The 20381-nt window shown below is 45.0% G+C and overlaps 1 protein-coding gene across 2 annotated transcripts in view; it reads left to right on the forward strand.

The window, feature by feature from the left end:
* The window catches only part of LOC136626962 (probable cation-transporting ATPase 13A4), a 119301-nt gene that overhangs the window by 26403 nt on the left and 72517 nt on the right, over nt 1-20381 (forward strand). For both annotated transcript variants that reach the window (XM_066601919.1, XM_066601927.1), the window contains exons 4-6: nt 8671-8741; nt 9607-9687; nt 18504-18573. In XM_066601919.1, the coding sequence (XP_066458016.1) occupies nt 8671-8741; nt 9607-9687; nt 18504-18573 (222 nt within the window). The remainder of the gene's footprint in view (nt 1-8670; nt 8742-9606; nt 9688-18503; nt 18574-20381) is intronic.

Genomic DNA, 20381 nt, shown 5'->3' on the forward strand with positions numbered 1-20381 from the left:
AAAAAGAAAAAACAAGCCTTGCGCTCATGGGAAAAAGTAGGAACGAAAGTAAATTGATTATTTTAGCTTAATCAATTTTATTACATATATATTCTAACCAACAATCTGAGCTACGCGTTTCTGCGACTTATAAGTCGCCTTTTTCAAGCTCAATGATACAATTACACTCAGTCAATTTATATAAAAATTTAAAAGGCTGGCTTACCAGAACCTGTGCAATTATCAGTGCATGCTGATCAATTACTAAAAGTGGGCGGGGTTACCGCTACCTAAGGATAATTAATTGGACGTGATTACGTCCTTTTTTGACTCGTTAGTATGCGTGTCAAGTTTTTTTACAATAAACTTTATCAATGTGTGTGTAATCTCCAGCATTCGTTCATTTATTTGGTCCGTCTACTAAAGGGATGGTACTCGATTTAGTGGTTTATAAATATCATATATAACTATAATTTAAACAACAACAACGATACAGAAAAGGAAACTTATTAGATATAAAATTCATGACATCTAATATATTATTTAGCATTTTATAAACACCTTATTGTAAGAACAATTATTAATATAGATACTGGTACTGAAATAACGATCTAATACCATAATACGAAAATACATCATATCCCGACAATTTATTCATAAATATAACCTAAAACAAAAAATTTTTTTCTTGATTTAAAGAGATTTTTTGTTATTTTTTATCTTTTTCATATAAAAATTTTTTTTAAAAATCTTTTCTAAAAAATTTTTTTCAAAAAAATCTTTTCAAATTTTTTCCAACATTTCATTGAGTCCTGCAGGAACTAGTGTGTTTAGCCTATAGATCCAATACATTTCTTTTTTCCTTAATGCTGAGATGGATTTTGAATCTATACTTTCTAGTGGAGTTACGAGCATTTTGGATGCATCTCCATCATGGAAGTCATGGAAATGTCGGGAAAGACTATGATTCCGGAAATTTTTTAAAATATTTTGCCGATGATTCCCAACTCTCATTTTTAGCTTGTTTATAGTTCTCCCTATATAACTTAACTTGCAGGGGCATTCTATGAGGTAGATTACTTTAGAACTATTACAATTTAATTTTTGGGAGATTTTAAAACTCACATTTTTACTGTTTAAAACCTCTTTTCTACTGTGTGAAATTAATGGACAGCATTTACAATTTTTTTGAAAGCATTTAAAAACACCAGTTTTTAATGGATCATCACATCTATTATTATTTCCACTATTTTAAAAGGGACAGAAGCGAGCCTTCTTTTATATATTGATAATTTAAATAATAATACTAACAATTTAAAATTTACATATAATTTTAGTTATACTGAAATAGTGTTTTTAGACCTAGTTTTAATGCCTTTTAATGATATATTAGTAAGTAAAACCCATTTTAAAAAAATTGACAAAAATTCCTATCTCGACTACCGCAGTTGTCATGCAACTAGCTGGAAGAAAAATATACCCTACAGTCAACTAAAAAGAGTAAGAAGAAATTGCTATCATGATGACGATTTTGAAAAACAAGCACAGATTATTAAGGACAGGTTTAGAGAAAAAAGATACCCACTAAGAATAATAGAGGATGCACATAAAAAATTATTAACCCCGCAAAACTCAGTGAATAAAATTGTTGAAAAAATTTTTAAAAAAAAAAATTTTTTTTAAAAAAAGGATAAAATAAACCCAATATTTTTAACTAGATATAATGATGATAATAAAGAAATAAAGAAAATAATGATTAAACATTGGCCAATTTTACAGGGTGACCCCTTTTTGTCTAAATTTCTAGAGAATAAACCCACTCTAATTTTTAAACGTAATAAGACCCTACAGAATATGATCGCCCCCTCCAATCCCATTAAAAATAAAAAGGAAAATAATAATAGATGTGATGATCCATTAAAAACTGGTGTTTTTAAATGCTTTCAAAAAAATTGTAAATGCTGTCCATTAATTTCACACAGTAGAAAAGAGGTTTTAAACAGGTTTTAAATTGTAATAGTTCTAAAGTAATCTACCTCATAGAATGCCCCTGCAAGTTAAGTTATATAGGGAGAACTATAAACAAGCTAAAAATGAGAGTTGGGAATCATCGGCAAAATATTTTAAAAAATTTCCGGAATCATAGTCTTTCCCGACATTTCCATGACTTCCATGATGGAGATGCATCCAAAATGCTCGTAACTCCACTAGAAAGTATAGATTCAAAATCCATCTCAGCATTAAGGAAAAAAGAAATGTATTGGATCTATAGGCTAAACACACTAGTTCCTGCAGGACTCAATGAAATGTTGGAAAAAATTTGAAAGATTTTTTTGAAAAAAATTTTTTAGAAAAGATTTTTAAAAAAATTTTTTATATGAAAAAGATAAAAAATAACAAAAAATCTCTTTAAATCAAGAAAAAAATTTTTTGTTTTAGGTTATATTTATGAATAAATTGTCGGGATATGATGTATTTTCGTATTATGGTATTAGATCGTTATTTCAGTACCAGTATCTATATTAATAATTGTTCTTACAATAAGGTGTTTATAAAATGCTAAATAATATATTAGATGTCATGAATTTTATATCTAATAAGTTTCCTTTTCTGTATCGTTGTTGTTGTTTAAATTATAGTTATATATGATATTTATAAACTACTAAATCGAGTACCATCCCTTTAGTAGACGGACCAAATAAATGAACGAATGCTGGAGATTACACACACATTGATAAAGTTTATTGTAAAAAAACTTGACACGCATACTAACGAGTCAAAAAAGGACGTAATCACGTCCAATTAATTATCCTTAGGTAGCGGTAACCCCGCCCACTTTTAGTAATTGATCAGCATGCACTGATAATTGCACAGGTTCTGGTAAGCCAGCCTTTTAAATTTTTATATAAATTGACTGAGTGTAATTGTATCATTGAGCTTGAAAAAGGCGACTTATAAGTCGCAGAAACGCGTAGCTCAGATTGTTGGTTAGAATATATATGTAATAAAATTGATTAAGCTAAAATAATCAATTTACTTTCGTTCCTGCTTTTTCCCGTGAGCGCAAGGCTTGTTTTTTCTTTTTCCTTCCTTGAACTTTATTTATCATCACACTTATTTGCTTCCTCCTCATAAAAGTTGCTATTAAAAAGAATACACATAGGAATTATACAGGTTTAATGAAACTAGTGAGAGAAATCATTGTTTAACAACTACCATACCCAGTCTGATTGCATTCCTCAGTCACCTGGCATGTTTCCATTGCTAGTGATGCTGCAGCAGTACCTGTGAAAGGTGTGTATTTATCCAATCAACTTTTATCTAAAGTGCCATAAAAGCATGCCACGTGAGAAATTTACCAGAAAGTGTCCCTGCCAACTGGCAGAAAGAACTTTGACTTAGCTTCAATATAAACGCGGCATAATTCTAGAATATGGAGATGTTTCTGACATGGCAGCCACCATTCATTGTGTGTTGGGATAATAGCTCAGTTGGTAAATTCTCAGAAGTCACAGGAAACCAAACGATATATAATATTATAGATTTCTGCATTGTAGACATAAATTCTGAATTAAAAATATTTTAAACCTTTGGCTGATATATACAAACAGTTAATGGCTAAGAATAAGGCCTAATGCACACGGCCCTGACAGGCTCCGCAAGCGCAATACGGCAGCAGAGTCCGTCACAGCGCCAACCCGCCCCAAAGACCCTATACTTACCTCCGGATCCGCTGTACAAAGTCCCGCATGGCGCGCCAGTGGCGTCATATGACGCGCCGGCAGTGTCATATGACACGCTGGTGGAGGGCGGGGAAGCGTTTTCATGCTATCTTCAGCTGTGCTACAGCGGAAGTATAACGTGACGGACCGCTTCCGTTGACTACAATGGAAGCCGTCCGCACGTATTCCCGCGGCAAATGGGACATGCCGCGGGTAATTTCACACTGCAGAATTTCACGGTGGAATTCCGCAGCGTGAGCATTATGCAGGGCAACACCGCAGATTTCCGCCACGTAAAACGCGGCAGAAATCCGGCCGTGGGTATTAGCCTCTACAGATATCCTTTCTCCTCAAGTTGCTGACTTCTGAAGTCTTTATGAGTAATTAGTCACAGATTGTTTACTAATTATCCTGAACTCACCCTTGTGAACAGTACACACCCAGTTGGTGCAAAGGGGCACTTATTATATTTAGGGTTGGATCTGGAAACCAAAGTTGCCCTGGAAAAACAAAATCACAAAGTGGCGCCATGTTATATATGGGCCCAAGACAGCAGCAAGTGGGGTGAATACAAGTAGGCAGAGGTCAGCAAACCACCAGCTGCAGCTATGCTGACTGTAGGAGGGGAGAAGCCTATGTGATGCGTAAAGCTTAGTGCAGCAGATTTTCTACAAAGCACCGACCATGTCAGCACTCCAGGCTACGCTGGTGAGTAAGTACAGGCCACAGTGCCCTCTACAGTATAAACAATTAGGTGTCAAGTCCCACTCTATTGGCCCAAATGGTGGCAGTGTATTGTTCACAAACTGACACAGAACACACTTAAAGCATATATATTTTATTCCACACATATTCAAACATAGGTTATTGCATTACTTTGTGAATACCTTATATAACTTATCTTCCGCTGGTCCTGAGTTACAACCTGTAATATAGGCAAAATTATGCTATGTTCAAAATACTGCTTATGCATTGGAAAAACAAGCACTTTTGGTGTATTTTTGGCCAATATACATTAGTTTTAAAGAAATAGTATGTTATTCTATATGGAAGAGCATGAAAAAAAGACATATAATGGGTGTATATTTGAGGCTAACTTTACATGGGTGATTTCCACATAAATGCAAGGCATTTTATATCAAAACCGCCCCGCCTGACTTCAGGGAAGAAACTATCCTCCACCGCGGCTGACAGCCATGGTGAAAAATTGCAAAGTGTCTCCCATTGTTTTCAGTGGGGAGACCTCATATCGCATCACACTCGCATGCACCTAGCACGGGCTGCTATTCTGTCACCAGCCCCACTGAAAACAATCGGCAATGTCAGGGCACATCCAAAGATACGATTTTTTTTTCCCATTGCGTTACGGGGAAAAAATTGCTTATGTCTATGACCCTATCCAAAAGGATGGGGTTAATATTCATGGGAGATTTGTGTGCCTTGCAACACACAAATCTCTTGTGAGAATTTCACCGTGTGAAGCGAAATGTATAATGGAAACCTTCATAAAACATTTGGGAGCCTATTGGCAACCTTCCATTGGACGTGAATGTCAGGAAATTCTCACAACATATACTTCTGATGGACAGCTCAAGCGTAATGTGAATATGACCCCTAAGCCAATCACTGTCTTCAGGAGTCATGTGTCATTAATGGCAGTATCACCACGGAGGGCAGTGATTGGCTGAGTAGTCATGCGTACAATCAATGGCATAATTGGTGCAGGACTACAGTGGTGAGGACCAGGGCCCCTGTACTACACCGGGGAGGCATCTGACCATTGAGTATTGCTTATCTTTTATTTGATTTTTTGCTCAATTTTTTTCTTAAATATGTCAAAGCACAGAATTTTTTGTAGATTTCATTTTAGCAAGCAAAGTCACAGAGACTCAGTATAAGTAACACAGTGTTATGTCTAACAGAGATATAGATATTTGTAATAGTAGTGAACTTTTTCTAAAGGAGCCAAACAGGTATAAAAGCTCAATCAAGTACAAGCAAGAATAAATCAACAAGTACTCTGAATTGGAAGGATGTCAAAAAGTTATTTCTTGATGGAGTGTAAAAACAGGTAGCAACATTAACTTAGCCACTAATATATCGGTCATGGAAGCAAGCAAGTGAATACCTATTATTAAATCTGCATGTCCTCCCTAGTAGATCTCCATATCTCATTCTCCTGCAGTTATGTGAGTATGAAATGAGAGATGGAGGATAGTGGGACAACTATGGTCTAAAGGTTCTCCCTTTGGGTAGAGCAAGGCTTTAGACCTGCACACAAACGGGTCAGATTTCACATGTGTGAGCCCGCAGTGGAATCCGACTCTGTGCCCGGCCGGTGTCCGCGCGTACCTGTCATTTCGTCTTCTCTTTTGTACTACGAATGGTCTGCACAGCCTACAAAACAGATTTTTTTCTTAAACTACTGCTTTTCCCGCATCATTGTTAGGCGATGACATGAAATCTGCAACCTTTCAACAATGTCAATTGCAGAAGGGCCCGAGGTCAGACTGCTTCCATTCATTTTTCAGGGAAGCTGTCCATGCGGAATCCACGCAAAAATAGAGTATGCTGTGATTTTTTTTTCATGAGCAGACATGCGGATGCTCTATTGCACAGGTGTCAAACACAAGGCCCGCGGCCGGGATCCGGCCCGCCGCCTCATTTTCTGTGGCCCGCCGGCTGTGCACAAAGTTCCCTCACCTCCGTGCTGCTGTCAGTAGGCGATCTTCTCTCGGCTTGTTCTGTCTAGTGCAGACAGTAATAGAGGAGCGCCGATAGCACACTGACAATAGCCGCAGAGGAGGGAAGAACACTGCATGTACAGTATGTGTAGAATAGTGTGCGTTTGTGCACATGTATGTGTAGAATAATGTGCGTCTGTGCGCATGTATGTGTAGAATAGTGTGCGTCTGTGCGCATGTATGTGTAGAATAGTGTGCGTCTGTGCGTACATGTGTAGAATAATGTGCGTCTGTGCGTACATGTGTAGAATAATGTGCGTCTGTGCGTATATGTGTAAAATACTGTGCGTCTGTGCGTATATGTGTAGAATAGTGTGCGTCTGTGCGTATATGTGTAGAATAGTGTGCGTATGTGCGTATATGTGTAGAATAGTGTGCGTCTGTGTGCATGTATGTGTAGCATAGTGTGCGTCTGTGCGTATATGTGTAGAATAGTGTGCGTCTGTGTGCATGTATGTGTATAATAGTGTGCATCTGTGCGTATATGTGTATAATAGTGTGCTTCTGTGCATATATGTGTAGAATAGTGTGCATCTGTGCGTATATGTGTATAATAGTGTGCGCCTGACTATATAAATAAAAATAATAGTGTGCGCCTGTGGGCATGCGTATATATGAGTAATAGTGTCCTGGCCACTATGGGGGACCTTATTACCAATCGGGCGACTGTGGGGTTCACTTTTAGAATACTGTCTTACAATTAACAATTAGAATCGGCCCTTTGAAGGCACCCATAAGGCTGATGTGGCCCTCGGAGAAAATGAGTTTTACACCCCTGCTTTATTTGTTGCAATTGGTGCGGAATGCCACGGTTCGTCTGCGCGGGAAACAATCTAGGATTACGCAATTCAAACCCGGTCGTATGCAGCTGGCCATGCAATAGTTGGCTACTTAGTAATGGATGTTGTTAACACAACAAAAGTTTTGAAACCAGCAATTTCCCAGCTGACATCAGCTGATTACAAAATGTTTCAGATTACAAAACCTGAATTGATTAGCTGATTGATGAGCAAGCTCTTATACTGTTCCAAAACTTCTAAAGTTGGATTCTGGTTATTCCTCTGCTAATGACGCGGCAATCAGATTACTATGATAAGAGGTCCTTTGAAAAATGGACATAATCTTCACTTGCAGGATTCCCAGAATGGCATCTATAAAACTTTGTTTAGTTTAAGCAAATAAATAAATGTTTTATTTTATAATGTACTATTGCCTTTAGAGGGATTGTCCCATGAAAACATCTTATCACCTATCCACAGGACAGATGATAAGTGGCTCATTGGTGGAGAACCAACTTTAGGAACCCCTACCAATGACAATTTGTCTTTACTTCTGTACTGTGGATTGACCGTATGGCTCGCCTTCGGACATGAGCACTACAGCTTTTTTTTTAACTCTTGCTTTTCCCACGTCATTGCCTAGCCATGACATGGAATCCGCAACCTTTCCGCAATGTCAATTCCGGAAGGGACGCTGGTCGGATGACTTCGATGGAGGCCGTCCTCGCCGTATCCATGCAAAAATAGACCATGCTGTGATTTTTTTTCTGTGAGCATAAAAGCGCAGTCGCTGTCCAGCCATGTGAGTGGACATGCAGATCCTCTGTTGGTTTGAATTGGTGGGGAATGCTGCAGATTTTCATTCTCACTTCTTTATTTTGCTCCCGCCATTTTCGCAGGCACAAAAAAATAGAACCTGCTCAGTCTCATGCGTGTTTGTGCACCAAAGAGCCCCATAGAGATGCGCAAAGACCTACATCTACCCACGCACGAATGTGTTAAATAGCATGCACGTTACACTATCTAGCCATTTAAATCAGGGCGGGGTGATATGTGCAGGCACACTTGCAAAGTGCTGCCTTCGTTCTCTGCACAATAAAAAATTGCGCAGGAGCGAGCATATTATGTAACATGCTTGTCTGTTTAAGCCCTAATCTTGTGATAACTAATGGAAAAATAAAGTGAGAATAAAAGAACAGAATATGTAGAATCTTATTTTATGGACATCCTGTGGTTAGTACACAGAAAAACATCTCTGCGCTGTATAGACATATGTAAATAGTTTCATCATTGTAAGCCTTTTTGTGTCATGTACAGAACAAGTTGCTGTAAGATAACCAATCAGAACATGTCTTCATTATAATAGTACAATCTGATAAAAGATGACTGCATTAGCATTTTTTTCTTCAGGCTTCTTTGACTCATTATTCTAATTTGTTGCAACAGGTTAGATACATTTGGGTGCAGAAAATCAAGTATGTCTGGTTACATTCAGAGAAATGCTTCCAAAAGGCCGGGTAGGTGGAAACAGTATGGAATCATGACAGCTTGAACTTGATTTTCTATGATTACATTTTATACCTTATGCAAGTTACAAGAACGTATTAAGCTTTTATTTTCTAAGCTTACTTTCCTTTTTAACTTATATTAGTGCTTTAGATTATTTTTATCTCGATCGGTAACATATATCTGTGTGTCCTTGGACATTTTCCCTGTGGCCCCTGGCTCCCTTTTATAGTACATAGTGCTTCACAATATTAGAGTACATTACATGTACTGTCTGAGTTCTATAACATCATCTTCAGATCATAGGCCGCCTGCAGACGGCCGGGTTGGATCCGGCGGCGAGGATTCTCGCCGCGGGACCCGATCCGAGCACCTGCAGAGAGCGGCGCGTTCTCACCCTTCCCGCGGCTCCGGCTGTTTGATGTGCCGGCTTGCCGGGCAGCTGGCCCATGCGCAGACTGGAGCCAGTGGGGGGCGAGTGATGTTTCACAGAAATAGCACATGCTGCGGTTTGTTTGCCGCGCGAGATTTCACACGGCCAAACCGTGGCAGTCTGCCTAGGATTGCGTTTGTTAACAAACGCAATCCTATGCAGGCTTACAGTGGCGGAAATCCCACGGGAAATCCCGCCGCGGAATTTCCGCTCATGTGCAGGCGCCCTTCATCAGGGCGATGTTTTTCATTATAAGCAATCACCTCCCTTCTGCAAACAGGGAACACAGGGCCTTGTGTGATGAGTCAAAGGCCACATCTGAAGTCTGCATAATAGACTGTGTTGGCCATTAGATGCCCATTGATTTATTCTTTTCTGTGAGAGTATTTGACATTTACTTTATTATATTTATTTTTGCTTTATTATAATATTTTTTTTTCCAGGAATCTGGAAGATGTTTACTCTTGTTCGCAGATACACGCACGATTTGGATTAGGTTTAAGTAAAGAGGAACAAAATTTAAGGTACTTCGGCAAAGCACATTCATCAACACAAACAGATATGGACACAAACAAATATGTATCTTCCAGAAGTTTGTTTTTATTGAAAGACATAGTACATTAGAGAAACACTTCTTACATCTTCAGAGGAGTGTGTCTTACATGTCTTGCACCTCATATACTGTATGGCATGTTTTAGACAATTTTAGACACTTTTCACAATGCCCAAAAGAAACAGTAGCTTCATGGGGCATGTATATATGGCAAAGTGGTGTGGATGAATGTGACCTCATTTGTGAAATTTTTGGTCCAAAAATTGATGTAAAACTTAGCCAACTAATAGGTGGTATAAAATTAGACTACATAGTCTAAAGATGTGCCAGATTTATCCTACACTATGAGCCACTGTGTTATATCTGGTGCATTTTAAGACTGTCTAGTCAACAAGATAGGCATTCTCTGGCCTTCATAGAGGCCCATGCAGACAGTCTGAGGGATGAATGATTGTTCAAGTTGTAGTTCATCCCCCATAATGTTTTAGTATTGTGCGCAGCAGATCACTCATTTATATATGGAGACAAGTATGATTTTTTTTGCCACATAAATGTTAGGCTCACTCAACAAACTTGTGTTTGCTTGTTTTTCGGATGGTTGGCACCTTCACATGGCCCAATGATCAGGTAAGCAAGCGTTCTGACGAACAATGTTGCCCAATTATCAGGCCATGAAAAAGGCCTTTAAGTTTGCATTGCCTAACTATTAGATAGTATTAAACTGAAAATGCCGGTGGAAACATTATATGTACATAGTAAAAAGTGCATGTTATGTGATATAGAACCTGGAGCCAAGTACTAGTGATATGGATTTTATTCTGATTTCAACTCAGTTGTATGATTCTGTCTTTGGTGCCAAGTTAAAGGGGTTGTACCAGAATTTTAAGTTATTCCCTATCCACAAGATAGACGGTAATTAGCTGATTGGTAGGGGTCTCACCACTGAGACCCCCGCTGATCACTTTTCCCCCACAGTGATGTCATTCTGAATGGAGCTTAGGCCTCACATGCCTGTTTCGTGCTCCTTTAATTTCAATGGGACAGACTGAAATACCCAAGGCGGTGTGTTTTTGCAAGAACAGCACTTCAATCAGTCTCCTCCTCACTGCACGGGATGCAGTAACCCTACATTGAGGAGGACGGGGGTACGGGATTCCCATTCTTGATAATGACTGGGGTCTCATCAGTGAGACCTCTACCAATCAAAAAGTTATCCCCCTATCCTATGGATAAGGTTTAGAGATGAGCGAACACCAAAATGTCCGGGTGTTCGTTATTCGGAACGAACTTCCCGTGATGCTCGAGGGTTCGTTTCGAACAACGAACCCCATTGAAGTCAATGGGCGACCAGAACATTTTTGTATTTCGCCGATGCTCGCTAAGGTTTTCATGTGTGAAAATCTGGGCAATTCAGGAAAGTGATGGGAATGACACAGTGACGGATAGGGCAGGCGAGGGGCTACGTGTTGGGCTGCATCTCAAGTTCACAGGTCCCACTATTAAGCCACAATACCGGCAAGAGTGGGCCCCCCCCCCTCCCAATAACTTTTACTTCTGAAAAGCCCTCATTAGCATGGCATACCTTTGCTAAGCACCACACTACCTCCAACAAAGCACAATCACTGCCTGCATGACACACCACTGACACTTCTCCTGGGTTACATGCTGCCCAACCGCACCCCCTCCCCCCCACAGCGCACACCAAACTGTCCCTGCGCAGCCTTCAGCTGCCCTCATGCCACACCACCCTCATGTCTATTTAGAAGTGCGTCTGCCACGACGAGGGACCGCAGGCACACACTGCACAGGGTTGGCACGGCTAGGTAGCGACCCTCTTTAATAGGGGCGGGGCGATAGCCCACAATGCTGTACAGAAGCAATGAGAAATATAATCCTGTGCCACCGCCATCAGGAGCTGCACACCTGGGCATAGCAATGGGGAACCTATGTGCCACACACTATTCATTCTGTCAAGGTGTCTGCATGCCCCAGTCAGACTGGTAATATGCACCTTAACAGTAACCGCGTTGGTGGTAATGTGGTGGTGACTGCGGACCTAGTAGCACGGTTGTATTTTGTTGGTTTTCGGAATGTGGCCAGGATTAAGTAGGCCGTGGCGGGGGGATGGTGGGGGGGCTCTCTTGTAGTGTCGGTAAAGGTGAAATTCTTGGACTGCCACCAGACGAACCAATGCAAAGGCATTTGCCAACAATGTTTTCCCTGTTGGAGGAGGAGGGGGATGTTTTTGAGGCACTACGTGTCCTCTCCACGTGTCCGTGGTTATATGCACCTTAACAGTAACCGCGTTGGTGGTAATGTGGTGGTGACTGCGGACCTAGTAGCACGGTTGTATTTTGTTGGTTTTCGGAATGTGGCCAGGATTAAGTGGGCCGTGGCGGGGGGATGGTGGGGGGGCTCTCTTGTAGTGTCGGTAAAGGTGAAATTCTTGGACTGCCACCAGACGAACCAATGCAAAGGCATTTGCCAACAATGTTTTCCCTGTTGGAGGAGGAGGGGGATGTTTTTGAGGCACTACGTGTCCTCTCCACGTGTCCGTTCCATGTCAGCAATAGTAGCACTCAAGACAGGCCCCAGTAACAATTCTGAAGCAGCAGTATAGCGGGAGCGCAGTCTTCGTTCCATGTAAGCAATAGTAGCACTCAAGACAGGCCCCAGTAACAATTCTGAAGCAGCAGTATAGCGGGAGCGCAGTCTTCGTTCCATGTAAGCAATAGTAGCACTCAAGACAGGCCCCAGTAACAATTCTGAAGCAGCAGTATAGCGGGAGCGCAGTCTTCGTTCCATGTAAGCAATAGTAGCACTCAAGACAGGCCCCAGTGACAATTCTGAAGCAGCAGTATAGCGGGAGCGCAGTCTTCGTTCCATGTAAGCAATAGTAGCACTCAAGACAGGCCCCAGTAACAATTCTGAAGCAGCAGTATAGCGGGAGCGCAGTCTTCGTTCCATGTAAGCAATAGTAGCACTCAAGACAGGCCCCAGTAACAATTCTGAAGCAGCAGTATAGCGGGAGCGCAGTCTTCGTTCCATGTAAGCAATAGTAGCACTCAAGACAGGCCCCAGTAACAATTCCGAAGCAGCAGTATAGCGGGAGCGCAGTCTTAGTTCCATTTCAGTAGCCTTAGTATAGCCAAGGCACAAGTGACATTTATGTAGCTAAAGTGTAGGCCAACCCCACACACCTTTCTGTACCATGAGTGCAGGCGAAGAACATAGAAATTACTATGATTACACTGTAGGTGAGGGCCCCAAAAAATTGGTGTACCAACAGTACTAATGTACCTCAGTAAAAATTGGCCATGCCCAACCAAGATGGCAGGTGAATCGCTTTGGTTAATGTGGCTTAAGTGGTAACTAGGCCTGGAGGCAGCCCAGTGTAACGAAAAATTGGTTCAAGTTAAAGTTCCAACGCTTTTAAGCTAATTGAAACTTATAAAAATTGTTCTGAAAAATTATTTGAGTGAGCCTTGTGGCCCTAAGAAAAATTGCCCGTTCAGCGTGATTACGTGAGGTTTCAGGAGGAGGAGCAGGAGGAGGAGGAGGAATATTAGACACAGATTGATGAAGCAGAAATGTCCCCGTTTTGGATGGTGAGAGAGAACGTAGCTTCCATCCGTGGGTGCAGCCTACGTATTGCTTACGTATCGCTGCTGTCCGCTGGTGGAGAACAGAAGTCTGGGGAAATCCAGCCTTTGTTCATCTTGATGAGTGTTAGCCTGTCGGCACTGTCGGTTGACAAGCGGCTACGCTTATCTGTGATGATTCCCCCAGCCGCACTAAACACCCTTTCCGACAAGACGCTAGCCGCAGGACAAGCAAGCACCTCAAGGGCATACAGGGCTAGTTCAGGCCACGTGTCCAGCTTCGACACCCAGTAGTTGTAGGGGGCAGAGGCGTCACCAAGGATGGTCGTGCGATCCGCTACGTACTCCCTCACCATCCTTTTACAGTGCTCCCGCCGACTCAGCCGTGACTGGGGAGCGGTGACACAGTCTTGGTGGGGAGCCATAAAGCTGGCCAGGCCCTTAAAGACTGTTGCACTGCCTGGGATGTACATGCTGCTCGATCTACGCACATCCCCTGCTACCTTGCCCTCGGTACTGCGCCTTCTGCCACTAGCGCTGTCGGCTGGGAATTTTACCATCAGCTTGTCCGCAAGGGTCCTGTGGTATAGCAACACTCTCGAACCCCTTTCCTCTTCGGGAATCAGAGTGGGCAGGTTCTCCTTATACCGTGGATCGAGCAGTGTGTACACCCAGTAATCCGTCGTGGCCAGAATGCGTGCAACGCGAGGGTCACGAGAAAGGCATCCTAACATGAAGTCAGCCATGTGTGCCAGGGTACCAGTACGCAACACATGGCTGTCCTCACTAGGAAGATCACTTTCAGGATCCTCCTCCTCCTCCTCCTCCTCCTCAGGCCATACACGCTGAAAGGATGACAGGCAATCAGCCGGTGTACCGTCAGCAGCGGCCCAAGCTGTCTCTTCCCCCTCCTCCTCATCCTCCTCATGCTCCTCCTCCTCCTCCTGTACGCGCTGAGAAATAGACAGGAGGGTGCCCTGACTATCCAGCGGCATACTGTCTTCCCCCGCCCCCGTTTCCGAGCGCAAAGCAGCTGCCTTTATGGTTTGCAGGGAATTTCTCAAGATGCATAGCAGAGGAATGGTGACGCTAATGATTGTAGCATCGCCGCTCACCACCTGGGTAGACTCCTCAAAATTACCAAGGACATGGCAGATGTCTGCCAACCAGGCCCACTCTTCTGAAAGGAATTGAGGAGGCTGACTCCCACTGCGCCGCCCATGTTGGAGTTGGTATTCGACTATAGCTCTACGTTGTTCATAGAGCCTGGCCAACATGTGGAGCGTAGAGTTCCACCGTGTGGGCACGTCGCACAGCAGTCGGTGCACTGGCAGCTTAAAGTGATGTTGCAGGGTGCGCAGGGTGGCAGCGTCCGTGTGGGACTTGCGGAAATGTGCGCAGAGCCGGCGCGCCTTTACGAGCAGGTCTGACAAGCGTGGGTAGCTTTTCAGAAACCGCTGAACCACCAAATTAAAGACGTGGGCCAGGCATGGCACGTGCGTGAGGCTGCCAAGCTGCAGAGCCGCCACCAGGTTACGCCCGTTGTCACACACGACCATGCCCGGTTGGAGGCTCAGCGGCGCAAGCCAGCGGTCGGTCTGCTCTGTCAGACCCTGCAGCAGTTCGTGGGCCGTGTGCCTCTTATCGCCTAAGCTGAGTAGTTTCAGCACGGCCTGCTGACGCTTGCCCACCGCTGTGCTGCCACACCGCGCGACACCGACTGCTGGCGACATGCTGCTGCTAACACATCTTGATTGCAAGACAGAGGAGGAGGAGGAGGAGGAGGGTGCTTTAGTGGAGGAAGCATACACCTCCGCAGATACCAGCACCGAGCTGGGGCCCGCAATTCTGGGGGTGGGTAGGACGTGAGCGGTCCCAGGCTCTGACTCTGTCCCAGCCTCCACTAAATTCACCCAATGTGCCGTCAGGGAGATGTAGTGGCCCTGCCCGCCTGTGCTTGTCCACGTGTCCGTAGTTAAGTGGACCGTGGCAGTAACCGCGTTGGTGAGGGCGCGCACAATGTTGCGGGAGACGTGGTCGTGCAGGGCTGGGACGGCACATCGGGAAAAGTAGTGGCGACTGGGAACTGAGTAGCGCGGGGCCGCCGCCTCCATGATACTTTTGAAGGACTCAGTTTCCACAACCCTATACGGCAGCATCTCAAGGCTGATGAATTTTGCTATGCGGACGGTTAAAGTTTGAGCGTGCGGGTGCGTGGCGGCGTACTTGCGCTTGCGCTCGAACACTTGCGCAAGCGACGGCTGAACGGTGCGCTGAACTACACTGCTGGATGGGGCCGAGGACAGCGGAGATGAGGGTGTGGGTGCAGGCCATGAGGCGGTAGTGCCTGTGTCCTGAGAGGGGGGTTGCATCTCAGTGGCAGGTTGGGGCACAGGGGGAGAGGCAGGGGTGCAAACCGGAGGCGGTGAACGGCCTTCGTCCCACCTTGTGGGGTGCTTGGCCATCATATGTCTGCGCATGGTGGTGGTGGTGAGGCTGTTGGTGTTGGCTCCCCGGCTGAGCTTTGCGCAACAAAGGTTGCACACCACTGTTCGTCGGTCGTCAGGCGTCTCTGTGAAAAACTGCCAGACCTTAGAGCACCTCGGCCTCTGCAGGGTGGCATGGCGCGAGGGGGCGCTTTGGGAAACACTTGGTGGATTATTCTGTCTGGCCCTGCCTCTACCCCTGGCCCTGGCCACCGCACTGCCTCTTGCAACCTGCCCTGCTGATGCCCTTGACTCCCCCTCTGAAGACCTGTCCTCCTGAGTAAGCGTTGCACACCAGGTGGGGTCAGTCACCTCATCGTCCTGCTGCTCTTCCTCCGAATCCTCTGTGCGCTGCTCCCTTGGACTTACTGCCCTTACTACTACCTCACTGCAAGACAACTGTGTCTGATCGTCATCGTCCTCCTCACCCACAGAAAGTTGTTGAGACAGTTGGCGGAAGTCCCCAGCCTCTTCCCTCGGACCCCGGGAACTTTCGAATGGTTGGGCATCAGTGACGATAAACTCCTCTGGTGGGAGAGGAACCGCTGCTGCCCAATCTAAGCAGGGGCCCGAGAACAGTTCCTGGGAGTGTTCCCGCTCCTGAGCAGGGGTCATTGTAGTGGAGTGAGGAGGCTGGGAGGAAGGAGGAGCAGCAGACAGAGGATTCGGATTTGCAGCAGTGGACGGCGCAGAACTGCGTGTTGACGATAGGTTGCTCGAAGCACTTTCTGCCATCCAGGACAGGACCTGCTCACACTGCTCATTTTCTAATAACCGTCTCCCGCGTGGACCCATTAATTGGGCGATGAATGTGGGGACGCCAGAAACGTGCCTCTCTCCTAATCGCGCAGCAGTCGGCTGCGACACACCGGGATCAGGAGCTCGGCCTGTGCCCACACCCTGACTTGGCCCTCCGCGTCCTCGGCCGCGTCCACGTCCTCTAGGCCTACCCCTACCCCTCAGCATGCTGTATTACCAGTGATTTGATTTCACAGGCAGGAAATAAATTGGCGCAAGACTGCAGGCCAAATATAATTTTTTCCCTTTTTGGAAAACGAAAGGCCCCACTGCCTCTAGTGAATGAATAATCTAAGTTTAATAACTGTGCTGTGTCCCTGCTAATGTGTCACAGAACGTGAGGGTAGCAGAGTTATTATAACTCTGGCAGAGCAGGTATTTTTTTTCCCAATTAAGGAAAGCAAATGGCGAAGCCAGCAGTAAAGCGTAGCTGGGTGCGTATGATTTAGCAATGTTTTTCACGCAGCTCACACGTGTCCACCGCCCGTAAGGACGGACAGAGGCTGGACAAATAGATTTGTTTCCACTTGTTTTTCCACCAAAAGGCAGCACTGCGTATATTCAATGAACATGAGAAGTTTAATAACTGTGCTGTGTCCCTGCTAATGTGTCACAGAACGTGAGGGTAGCAGAGTTATTATAACTCTGGCAGAGCAGGTATTTTTTTTCCCAATTAAGGAAAGCAAATGGCGAAGCCAGCAGTAAAGCGTAGCTGGGTGCGTATGATTTAGCAATGTTTTTCACGCAGCTCACACGTGTCCACCGCCCGTAAGGACGGACAGAGGCTGGACAAATAGATTTGTTTTCACTTGTTTTTCCACCAAAAGGCAGCACTGCGTATATTCTATGAATAATAACTGTGTTGTGGCCCTGCCTATACAATTCTTTCCCTGCAGTATCAATGGAGGGTGGAATGCTCTGCAGAGGCGATTTTGAGAAGCCCAAAAAAAATGCAGCACAGCTAACAGCAGCCTGGACAGTACTGCACACGGATAAATATGGCCCTAGAAAGGACCGTTGAGGTTCTTGAAGGCTACACTCACTCCTAACACTCTCCCTGCCTATGCAGCACTTCTGTCCCTAATGCCAGGTGCAACGCTCTGCAGAGCCGATTTTGAGAAAAAAAAATGCCACTGCTAACAGCAGCCAACACACAGCTATCAGTGGCCGTAATAAGGACCTTTGGGGGGTCTTGAAGCCTACACTAACTACCAATTCTTTCCCTACAGCAGCTCCGGTATAAACAGCACTGTCCCTCATCTAACTCACCAGGCATCTGAGGCGAGCCGCGGGAGGGGCCGACTTTTATATTAGGCGAACACCTGATCTCGCCAGCCACTCACAGCAGGGGGGTGGTATAGGGCTTAAACGTTGCAGGGGGAAGTTGTAATGCCTTCCCTGTCTTTCAATTGGCCAGAAAAGCGCGCTAACGTCTCAGGGAAGGAAGTGAAAGTAACCAGAACACCGCATGGTGTTCGTTACGAATAACGAACATCCCGAACACCCTAATATTCGCACGAATATCAAGCTCGGACGAACGCGTTCGCTCATCTCTAATAAGGTTATAACTTGAAATTCTGGTTCCACCACTACGACACTAATTGCAATATGGGTTCATAATGGTATCTTAAATTGCCATCAAGTGTGGATTTACATGGAGAGAACCCTGGAAGCTCTTTAGCTGTTGGTTAGGAGACAATGGTTTTCATGGACTTCATGGTTTCTTGCATTTGTTTAAAGATGTGTTGATTTATTTAATTTCCACTTCTCATAATTGCTGCATTGATTTAATGTATTTTTTTTTATATCAATACCTGTCTTGAATTTTAAGTCTTAATTTTTCTCCTGGATTTTCAGAGTTCTTTGAATGTGCTTTAAATTATCTAAACTCTCTTTTCCAGGAGAATTGTTTGTGGTCCGAATGCCATTGAAGTTGAGATTACTCCAGTGTGGAAACTGTTCGGCAAAGAGGTTAACATACTGTGCCCCAAAAACTGTTGTCTGGCCCTGTATATTAGTAATGCAGCTTTGCTCATGTCTACTGGCAACGTATTGGTATTAATATTGTAAGAAAGTGCCCTGTCTTTGTCTAGCAAAATGGGTGCAGCTGTCGGGGCTCAGGCGCATCCAGCCGGGTCTTCACCTGAACTGCTGTAAAGTGCTTTCAGCAGGTGGGGATTTAAAATCCCCATCTGCTGAAAGGGCTGCCTCTGCTTGGTTGAGCACTGTGAGTAATCAGAGGCAGCGTTTAGTTATTGAATGACAGCTGAGAGCTGCCTGTGATTTGTCGCTGCACTCAGTCAATCAGAGGCAGCCATTAGAGATGAGCGAGCACCAAAATGCTCGGGTGCTCGTTACTCGGGACGAACTTTTCGCGATGCTCGAGGGTTCGTTTCGAGTAACGAACCCCATTGAAGTCAATGGGCGACCCGAGCATTTTTGTATATCGCCGATGCTCGCTAAGGTTTTCATTTGTGAAAATCTGGGCAATTCAAGAAAGTGATGGAAACGACACAGAAACGGATAGGGCAGGCGAGGGGCTACATGTTGGGCTGCATCTCAAGTTCCCAGGTCCCACTATTAAGCCACAATACCGGCAAGAGTGGGCCCCCCCCCCCAACAACTTTTACTTCTGAAAAGCCCTCATTAGCATGGCATACCTTAGCTAAGCACCACACTACCTCCAACAAAGCACAATCACTGCCTACATGACACTCTGCTGCCACTTCTCCTGGGTAACATGCTGCCCAACCCCCCACCCCCGCACGACCCAGTGTCCACAGCACACACCAAATTGTCCCTGCGCAGCCTTCAGCTGCCCTCATGCCACGCCACCCTCATGTCTATTTATAAGTGCGTCTGCCATGAGGAGGAACCGCAGGCACACACTGCAGAGGGTTGGCACGGCTAGGCAGCAACCCTCTTTAAAAGGGGCGGGGCGATAGCCCACAATGCTGTACAGAAGCAATGAGAAATCCAATACTGTGCCACCTCCATCTGGAACTGCACACGTGGGCATAGCAATGGGGAACCCATGTGCCACACACTATTCATTCTGTTAAGGTGTCTGCATGCCCCAGTCAGACCGCGGTTTTTTTAAATAGTCACAGGCAGGAACAACTCCGCAATGGGAATTCCGTGTGCACCCACAGCATGTACCTGGAACCCACCGGCTGTACACAAATGTATCCCATTGCAGTGCCCTGGACAGCAGAGCTAACGTCAGATTAAATGCAGGTGGGCTTCAGCCCACACTGCATGCCCCAGTCAGACTGGGGTTCTTTAGAAGTGGACAGATGTAGTTACAACTCCGTGTGGACCCACAGCATGGGTGGGTGCCAGGAAGCCACCGGCGGTACATAAATATATCCCATTGCATTGCCCATCACAGCTGAGGTAATGTCGTGCTTAATGCAGATGGGCTTCGGCCCACACTGCATGCCCCAGTCAGACTGGGGTTCTTTAGAAGTGGACAGATGTAGTTACAACTCCGTGTGGACCCGCAGCATGGGTGGCTCCCTGGAACCCACCGGCGGTACATAAATGTATCCCATTGCATTGCCCATCACAGCTGAGGTAATGTCGTGCTTAATGCAGGTGGGCTTCGGCCCACACTGCATGCCACAGTCAGACTGGGGTTCTTTAGAAGTGCACAGATGTAGGTTCAACTCCGTGTGGACCCACAGCATGGGTGGGTGCCAGGAAGCCACCGGCAGTACATAAATATATCCCATTGCATTGCCCATCACAGCTGAGGTAATGTCGTGCTTAATGCAGGT

The sequence above is a fragment of the Eleutherodactylus coqui genome, chromosome 1 (assembly GCF_035609145.1).
Source record: "Eleutherodactylus coqui strain aEleCoq1 chromosome 1, aEleCoq1.hap1, whole genome shotgun sequence".
NCBI classification, from domain to species: Eukaryota; Metazoa; Chordata; class Amphibia; order Anura; family Eleutherodactylidae; genus Eleutherodactylus; species Eleutherodactylus coqui.